Source organism: Ixodes scapularis, unplaced genomic scaffold (genome assembly GCF_016920785.2).
Source record: "Ixodes scapularis isolate PalLabHiFi unplaced genomic scaffold, ASM1692078v2 PGA_scaffold3__209_contigs__length_174095766, whole genome shotgun sequence".
Taxonomy (NCBI): Eukaryota; Metazoa; Arthropoda; class Arachnida; order Ixodida; family Ixodidae; genus Ixodes; species Ixodes scapularis.
In genome coordinates, this window is record NW_024609868.1 from 126,899,149 (window position 1) to 126,909,108 (window position 9,960).

The window sequence follows — 9,960 nt, forward strand, 5'->3', positions numbered from 1 at the left end:
GCGTTCATGGTGGCACCTATTTTCTCCTTCTACTACGCTCGGGGATGAAACGAAGTATATTACGCTGCAGGTACGGTTTCAATTTTTACTGCTTTCGTTGTGTTGTTTATAGAAAAAAAAAGTGCAGTTTCACTGAACATACTTCATCATCGATCTGCGAATCACGACAGGCCACGCAATATCTCAGAGTGCCTGCAGCCGTCCCTCAAAAGGCGGGTTCCTGAGGTCGCTTCCCGCACTCTTCGCGCTAGTCGGAACACTCGCACAACCTGCAGCCATGAAGCCCAACAGCGTGGCGCGTGTCTGGAGCCGGATCTGTAACTGTCGTCTGGAGTCCCGGTCGTGTAGGGACGTCCTGGCCGAGTTCCTGGGCACTCTCATCCTCACGCTCATCGGGGACTCGGTCCTTGCGTCTCTGACGGCGTCCAGGCTCGGATATTTTGGCATTGCAGCAGGACCGCTGGGTGAGTGCAGCCTTGTATACGTTACTGAAACGAATTGATTACAGCTGGAATAACTCTCTGTTAAAATGGATTTAATTAGGTCACTCGATTGCTTGATCAGAAAATCAACTGGCCGCGGTACTCAATGAAGTAACCGTTGTTTAGGTTTTCAATACGACGCATTTGTTGACGGCTTTAAGAACGGCTATTTTGTACTGTTCATTGTTGTATAAGGATCGCCGCATTTTAAACTATTTATTTTTAGTCCACACTCTTGTTTAAATCTTCCTGACGTCGATTTGGTTCGAGGATTCTCTGCTAAGGAACTTGTACAAAGGGCAACATTATAAAGGGTTCGAAAAAATAGTTACAAATGGTTTTATTGCTTTCAAAAGTACTGTGATTGCTCCCTAATAAGCCTATTCCAATTATTACAAAGTTACTGAAAGAACGTACTCTATCGTAAGTAATTTGATTATTTATAATAGTTTTCTGCAGATTGCTTAACAATTCCGCGCACGCCGGCCTGCCGGTAGATTGCGGCGTGAAAAAGCAAGTGCTGATTGTTGGGCAAGTTGGTATGCTACGTTAGAAAACATGATTGCGCTTTGAAGACTGGGACATAGGAAGGACAGACACCCCAGAGCGCTAACTTTCAACTGATTTAATTCAAGAACCTTAGCGTAGAAACACACTGCGTCACCGCACCGCATCTCAACCAACCCGTGGCCCATGCCACAGACCGCAAGTACGCCAACTCCTTTCCGCCAAGTCAATTGACGCCACACTGACACGACACATGCCGGAACTATTTATAGCGTCAGCCTCCCATAGTCTCTAACAGTCCTATGTTTGTGCCTAGCAAGAAGAGTAGACGAAGCAAATAATGAATATTTGCTTATTTACTTATTATTTGCAAGTAATGATTATTTCTTTATTTGCTTCTTCTGCTGTTCTTGCTAGGCACAAAGATAGGACTGTTAGAGAGATTATGGAGGCTCACGCTATAAATAGTTCCGGCACCTGTTGTGTCGGTGTGGCGTCAATTGACTTGGCGGTTAAGAAGTTGGCGTACTTGCGGTCCGTGGCAGGGCCACGGATTGGTTGAGATGTGGTGCGGTGACGCAGTGTGTCTCTACGCTGAGGCTCTTGAATTAAATCAATTGAAAGTTAGCCTTCTGTGGTGTCTGTCCTTCCTATGTCCCCGTCTTCAAAGCGCAATCATGTTTTCTTAAGTGGAAAAGGAGCTCTGCGAGACTGCCGACCCGCTGACTTGCTGTCTCACGCCGCGATGGGGTGCTTGTCTACTGGCAAGTTGGCGTTCGCGTGGTGTTAAACAAATCTTGGGGTTCAAGAATAAAAAAAAAAAACAGAATTTAAAGAAAGTGGGCCAGCACTACATCGTTCACATTGTGTTCTGCTGCGTGCTCCACATAGTAAGGCTTTATCTGTCATCTCTACCATTTGTGCCCAGTTCTGCACACAGACTGAACGGAATAGCAGCGCACTTCAGTTGTCTTCTCGTGCAAGTTGTGTTTAAAGTAACTTTGCAGAAGCCCTAACCACAACGAAGCCCCCAAAGGATGTGCCGTAAAACGTGCCAATCGGACCGTTCCTGGTGAAGAGCGGGTGGTGTACTCCATCCCCTTTTCACGCGGTCACCGATATATTGGTCAGACAGGGCGTTTTCTGAACAGCCGCTTAAGAGAGATCGTCCTCGAGGTTTCCCGTGCTTCAAAGCTTACCTTATCCAATTGGGGTGCATAAACGCCTCTGCACGAACTGTGAAACTAATTTCCGGAACACCACCATAGTTGGGAAATGCATGAACAAGCTCGGCGAGAGATTATTGAAGCCTATTAGGATGGCTGGTTACGAATATAACATATCGCTGCTTCTTCTCTTGGGTTCTCTACTAAGGTTGATGTGAACTACCTGAAGCCAGAACTGAATTAGTCAATGGTGTTTTTTTCTCCTTTATCGTTCTTTTATTTTGGGATTTTATTCCCGGTGTTTTTCATGTCTCCTTCATTTTCACAATCTAGGAGGGAGATAGTACTTATTGAAGGATGCATCAGTAAATGTCTAAAAGGATGTCTCAAAAAGTCTCGCCACCATGCAATGTCCTTGAGTATGATTGAGCAAAACGAGCGCTTGCAGTGTGTCGGGTTTCCAAAGACTAGGATTGTGTCTCTAGTATAAGGCGTAAGAAAGGACGTTAGCTCGCGCCCAGAGGCAGGTCAAGCGAGAAAGAGTTGCGGTTGTGCCTTACATGCACAGAACAGCGCACGGTCTTGGAAAATATAGCAAAACGTGTACACGTAGAAGTTGTTTAATGTGCGCCCGAAAAGCTCGCAAACATATGCAAGCTGACGGACCATTTCCGAAAGGTACCTATGGGCTGCCCAATCAAGCACAGGAGTCCGTTTGTCGCGTGCACTGAAGGTGTGGTGTGTCAGGTTCCACTTTCATGTGGCAAGATATATGTCGGCCAGACAAGCAGGTGTTTAAATGTACGCCTAAGAGTACACTACCAGAAAGTGAACGGGGTTCGGGAGGACCATCTGGTCGTGTCACTGTCATGACTGCGGGTGCAAACCACTATTTGCTTCTTCCACCGTTCTCGCTGAGCACAAAGGTAAGACTGTTAGATGGATAATTGAAGCGGAAGTCGTAAATACTTCCGGCACGTGTCAGTGTGGCTTCAGTTGACTTGGCTGGAAAATAGTTAGTGTACTTGTGGTCCCTGGCGGGGCCACGGATTGCTTTAGGTGTTGTGCGGTGACACAGTGTATATCTGCGCTGCGGCTCTTGAATTAAATCGGCTGAAAGTTAGCGCTCTGTGGTGTCTGTTCTTCCTCTGTCCTTGTCTTAAAGCGTAATCACGTTTTCTCAGGTAAATGTCCGTTGCTCGTTTAAAGAAAGCTGTGCTGTCTGTCCTTGTCTTCGGGTGTTTTTGTTCACACTTTGGTTCTTGCATTTTCACCAACCCGGTTCTTCGTCGTTGTCGTTGTCGTTGTCGTTGTCGTTTTTTAATTCTCGGTGCGTATCCCCGGAATTGAGGTGCAGTCTTTCGATCCCTAGAGACTCTCGTTCAGCAGCAAAGTGGAAAGTTGGGCCAGTTGGTTCATTGTTCTTTAAATAATTAAAAGCGTATATGAAATCCCCCTGCCATGCGACGATGTGCACACTGGCCAGACGGGCAGATGCGTGAATGACCGCGCCCGCGAGCATGCGGCTGCCACGCGAGCCAGCCCGTCTGGCCATCTCGCCATTCATTGTAATAGATGCCCGTGTACGCCAGTGCTACATGGCATTAAGATTTTGGCTCGTTGTCGCGACCGAACAAGCAGAGGTGCACGAGGCCAATGCAATTAGTGATAAGGGCGTTGAGTGTATAAGTGAAGCGTCACTCGCCCTGTCAAAGGGCGAGTTTGAATATTTGAGAGAAGCATTGCGAGGGACACCCTGATGACTAACAGGGTTCTGTGGCCTATAAATGCATGTACTTTTCAAAATAAAACAGTTGCGAGTGCGCCTTGTGTCGTTCCACTTCTTTGTCCTTGTCTTTTTTTGCGCTTTTAATTGGAGAATCTCGTTATACGCCAGGGTATGCCGCGTCGTTAGGAAGGTGGACAATGCATACAGGCCATTACACTCAAGAGGGATCGCCGCCTACGCGCTGCCATTTGTATACTAGGCTGTGTAATACATTCTGGGCATGCGTAGTCTCTCCTGCTCAGTACCGGTCGCGGCGCATGCGCCCCCAACCCTCCCTACGTTTCTGAGATCGAGCAGCCCTTGCATATTCCAAAATGTGTTTAGTTTATTTTCAGTTTTAAATGGCTAATGTTCGTCTGGATGGTGTTCATTTAGCGGAGCCAGTACTGCAGCATAAGTAATTCACCAACTACTACTTCTCATCTTTTAATACCAAGTGACTTTTGCGTTGTAGGAATCAACCCTTCACGAGGGTGCACGTTCCTGCGGTGATGGGCGGTTCTGGAAAACGGAACTTGCTGGGAGTGATGCTTATTGTTCGGTGTCCGTTTTTTCTTCTATAATACGTCCTTCATTATCTCCTGCAGGCTGGGGACTCGCGGTTTATCTCGGCATCATCGTCGCTGGTGGCGTCTCCGGCGGCCACCTCAACCCCGCCGTCACCCTGGGACTAGCCTCCGCCGGGAAATTCAAGTGGGCCAAGGTGCTCCCGTACATCGCGGCGCAGTACCTGGGCGCCTTCGCCGCTGCAGGGCTTATCTTCCTCCTCTATCAGGACGCCCTCTACAAGGTGGACGGTGGCATGCGCGTGGTCTACGGTCCAAACGCCACCGCTTCCGTCTTCTCCTGCTTCCCGGCACCCGAGGTCCGCACGTTGACCTGCCTCCTGGACCAAGTGGTCAGCACCGCTGTCCTCCTGGTCAGCATCTGCGCCATCGTGGATCCCAAGAATATGGCTGTCCTCAAGGGACACCAGCCCCTGCTGATTGGGTTCGCGGTGGCAGCCTGTATGTACGCCTTCTCTTACAACTGCGGCAATCCGCTGAACCCAGCCAGGGATCTGGCGCCAAGAATCTTCACTGCAATGGCCGGCTGGGGCTGTGACGTCTTCTCAATCCGAGGCTACAACTGGTTCTGGGTGCCTGTTGTGGGCCCTCATGTGGGTGGCGTCGTCGGTGTCTGGGTCTACAAGTTTGCCGTGGAGAACCACTGGGCTACCGATGCTGCTGCAGTCGTCGGAAAAACACCCGAAGAGGAGCATGACTACGAAGGGAAGCGCCGCCTTCTACGACAAGACACTCATTACATTGAGGCTGACATTGCATCGTAGCTGGCATCGGCGATCTGTTAGATATCCTTCTTCCGCATTCGTTAATTTAATGGTGTTCTGCTTTAATAAATGTTTTTTTATTTGACGATCTCTTCGTTGTCTAAAAAGAAATGCCTATTGCAATCCTTGTTGTGCTTCCATAATCTACCACTGTTTGACAAGCTGTGTGGCCACTTTCTGGATGCTATCCCGTCACTTATGTACAGTCGGCCGTAAAAAAAAATATTGACACAAGTGATCCGTGGCCGGTGCGGTGAAACCGCCACACGCCGCGCTATATTTCGCTATAACACGGAACGAGAGTGGCCGGAACGTTCCCACTTTTGAATCGCAGGGGTGCTTCAAGAGATAAAGTTATCGTTTGTAGCAATTTTTTTTTTTTTACGTTTGGTTTGCTTTTGAGGGTGACGAGTCACGCGTGAGACGACGCTTTTTTCGTTGTGGTGGAGAAAGTCTTCGCAGTGATATCTATTTTATTTGCTGTTTAAAATTTGTGCGTGGGAGATTAGGCGCTTAAAGGGACACTGACAGGGTATTTATGCTCGCCGAAGTTTTTAGTTGTACGTGACATATGAGAACTTAACTACCCAGAACAGAATTTGCGGCTCGAAATTCTGTTTCTTTCCGCCCGAAAACCGCCGATCAAGAACTGGCCGGTTCGAGTCTCGCTCACTCTCTTTTCCGCGGTCACGGGCCGTTTTCTAAGGTATCAATGCGACCACCAAATTTAATCAAAGTCGTGAGTCACTGGAGGCACACGCTCAATATTAAAAATAGAAAAAAAAAATATGAAACCCATTTTTTGTGGCTTCTAAAAAGCTGCAAATACGTTGATTGAAAAAAGTTCCATAGACAACCGGAAGCATTCTGTGCGTTCGTCGTTTCGCGTATCGTGGGGCTCGCGGGGACGGCGATGGCAGCGGACGACGGGCGTGGAACCTTTAGTTCAGAACTGTCGTTCGCGGTTCCGGAGAATTCTGTCTACTTTTAAAAGAGAAATTTGGGACTGATCAAAAGAACTGGTATTCATCCCGTACGACACAGCCGACCACCAAGCCGATTTGCACGAAGACGTCGCCGAGCCGTCGCTCCCTTCTCGTGGCTGATGACATCGCTCGCGCAAACGTGAAGCACGACGTGTCTACTTCGAGTGGAATATGCACGCGTACAATTTCTTTACTAGGTGCGAATGTCGCCAATGCGTGGTGCTTCCCGACTTCGACCCGGGAGTGCTTTTGCTAGAGGAAAATCGGTAGCAAACTTTCCAACTTACAGTTTACCGGCTGTATTATTACTAAGGAAAGAGATCCACCAGTTAAGCGAAAGTGGACCGTGGCTCTTGCCCCTTGGAATTGCGCGTCCATATTGTTCGATTCATTGATGTATATATATATATATATATATATATTTTTTTTTTTTTTTTTTGTAGAGATGGCATAACCGCTGACGCGGTCTCATACTGTATCTTTTGCGTTTCCTCTCAATCGTTTCCGCCCAGTCTGGTCTGTATCAGCGCGAGAAGAAGGTTCGCACAGTGGGAGGTCAACTAGGGCTAGCCTTTTATTATGGCGCCTCCGTGATCTGCCCGGGCACGAGCTTGCCCGGCACGAGCTTGGTTCACTGGTGGAGCACGCTCCCGTTACACCTTCCTTTTTCTTTCTTTTTTTTTTTTTAACACACACGAGCGAAGTCGAAGTAACAAACGAACAAACAAAATTAACAAACAGCATCCACTAGGAGAGTTGATTGAAATTGGCATCGTAGCGAAGCCGCTGAGGAAGACGCCGCATCCGTGTCGAGGCTCGCGTTGGTGCCCGGATGCCAATGACCTGTGGAGCGACTGCGGCTGCACCAATTGCGGTGGGTGGGCTTTGTGAGCCAGATGTGCCCGGAAGGTTCCTAGATGGTTGCGGCGAGGTCAACATGGGTTCGTCGTTGTCGTCGGGCTGAGGGTCAGGGACAAAGACTTGTCCCTGACTTCTGACACCATGTATCCCACTTCTGACACCATGTATCAGCGCGAGAAGAAGGTTCGCACAGTGGGAGGTCAACTAGGGCTAGCCTTTTATTATGGCGCCTCCGGGATCTGCCCGGGCACGAGCTTGCCCGGCACGGGCTTGGTTCACTGGTGGAGCACGCTCCCGTTACACCTTCCTTTTTCTTTCTTTTTTTTTTAACACACACGAGCGAAGTCGAAGTAACAAACGAACAAACAAAATTAACAAACAGCATCCACTAGGAGAGTTGATTGAAATTGACATCGTAGCGAAGCCGCTGAGGAAGACGCCGCATCCGTGTCGAGGCTCGCGTTGGTGCCCGGATGCCAATGACCTGTGGAGCGACTGCGGCTGCACCAATTGCGGTGGGTGGGCTTTGTGAGCCAGATGTGCCCGGAAGGTTCCTAGATGGTTGCGGCGAGGTCAACATGGGTTCGTCGTTGTCGTCGGGCTGAGGGTCAGGGACAAAGACTTGTCCCTGACTTCTGACACCATGTATCCCACTTCTGACACCATGTATCAGCGCGAGAAGAAGGTTCGCACAGTGGGAGGTCAACTAGGGCTAGCCTTTTATTATGGCGCCTCCGGGATCTGCCCGGGCACGAGCTTGCCCGGCACGAGCTTGGTTCACTGGTGGAGCACGCTCCCGTTACACCTTCCTTTTTCTTTCTTTTTTTTTTTTTAACACACACGAGCGAAGTCGAAGTAACAAACGAACAAACAAAATTAACAAACAGCATCCACTAGGAGAGTTGATTGAAATTGGCATCGTAGCGAAGCCGCTGAGGAAGACGCCGCATCCGTGTCGAGTCTCGCGTTGGTGCCCGGATGCCAATGACCTGTGGAGCGACTGCGGCTGCACCAATTGCGGTGGGTGGGCTTTGTGAGCCAGATGTGCCCGGAAGGTTCCTAGATGGTTGCGGCGAGGTCAACATGGGTTCGTCGTTGTCGTCGGGCTGAGGGTCAGGGACAAAGACTTGTCCCTGACTTCTGACACCATGTATCCCACTTCTGACACCATGTATCAGCGCGAGAAGAAGGTTCGCACAGTGGGAGGTCAACTAGGGCTAGCCTTTTATTATGGCGCCTCCGTGATCTGCCCGGGCACGAGCTTGCCCGGCACGAGCTTGGTTCACTGGTGGAGCACGCTCCCGTTACAGGTCTAAGCACGTCAGGTTTGTGTGACAGCAATTTACCGCAAGGCGATAGTGTATTATTTTTTTTTTCAGAGTATCTGTTTTCTCATTCGTCTCTACAGTTTGTATAACGTCTCTATACGAGCTATCCACCTATCGTTTTCTGAATTATTTTTTTTTACAATTATCACTGAAGAAACCAACAAGAAAATAACAAAAACAATGTTGTGCACGACACTTCGCTCGCTGAATTAAATGGTATGGGATTTCCTTTTTGACACCTGCGAACTCAGTGTAATCACTTTCCACAAAATGCAAGGAGCATATAAATCAAGTAGCGTCCGCTTTCCGAGGTGCCCGTAAATGTTCTACAGGAATTGCAGCCAGCCATTGGTCCCGATCCCGTTGATCTTTCGGAAACTCTGTCGCACAATGCCCCTTTTTTTTCGGACGCAGGACATGTGAGCCAGCTCTTCACGCAACATCTTGGGTGTATTCTTTTCGGAGCCGACCATGGAAATTCACCACGGTCACTCGCTACTCATCTCCAACTCCTCAATGTACAAAACAACTCACCTTGGAGTACAGAACAACGAGCGGAACAAACATAACTGCAAAAGAATCACACGGCGAACAGTTCCCGTACGCCGCATGTCGTGTCGTCTGCTACGGAGAGGAGGAAAAAAAAAACGCACGGTCGGGTGTAGCCCCGTGACTTCCGCCACTCACTCTCTTCTTTCCACCAGTGTTGCGGAGTTGCCACTCCGGAGTTGGAATGATTCCGGAATTATTCCGCATTTTCACGACCCCGGAATGGAATGGGAATAGAATGGCGGCAACGTTGAAGGGAATGGAATGGGAATGGAATTAGGTGCCTTTTGCCCGGAATGGAATGGAAATGGAATAAACACAGTTCTTTTTTTTCTTCTTTTTTTAGTATTTACGGTCAGCTAAACCGAGCCAGTCAGTGAGTCAGTTGCTCAGAAATAAAATGAGCGGGAAACTGCTAGCCCGCGAGGAGCCCTAAATGACTTATACGCCAACAAAATGCAATACAAAAAAACAAGCGTCAAAGCAAAGAGCGAAGGGGGAAAGGGGGTAACGTGGCGCCTTTCACGGACGCGCAGGCGTCGGGCTTCGATGGCGTTACACGAGAGCGAAACAAGAAACCAAGCACCAAGCAAAAGAAAAGGGAGCGGCAAAGAAAGAAACCGCCATGCACAACTCCTAATCGTACTTCTTGTCATGATTTTTTTTTTTTGTTGTTGTTGCTACGGCTTGTAGAATGCACGCACTCGCACAGACTGAGATCTGGGAGCGGAAGCGACTCATAACTCGCAGAGCTCTGATAACTCGTTGACTCGGGCGCCGTCGAAAGATGATCAGGTATTGTTTTCTTATAGTTCGAGGCGCGTTGTTTAGCAGGCAGCCAACCCTGCTGCCTTCCACGTTTATTCGTGCGCACTCCTTTCCTTTGAAATGCGAAATGTGGGTTTGCTTCGGCATTAAAACCCAAAGAGAGATTCACTTCCCTCTTCTCCTCTTGCGCTTTG

At 48.9% G+C, this 9,960-nt stretch overlaps 1 protein-coding gene across 1 annotated transcript; it reads left to right on the plus strand.

Annotated features, from left to right (window-relative positions):
* Nucleotides 1–277: 277 nt before the first annotated feature.
* Nucleotides 278–5,287, plus strand: LOC8038303 (aquaporin-9-like). Its single transcript, XM_029995227.3, has 2 exons — nucleotides 278–464; nucleotides 4,532–5,287. The coding sequence occupies exons 1-2, from the start codon at nucleotides 278–280 to the stop codon at nucleotides 5,272–5,274; spliced, it is 930 nt and encodes a 309-aa protein (XP_029851087.2). The 3' UTR covers nucleotides 5,275–5,287.
* The last annotated feature ends 4,673 nt before the right edge of the window (nucleotides 5,288–9,960 follow it).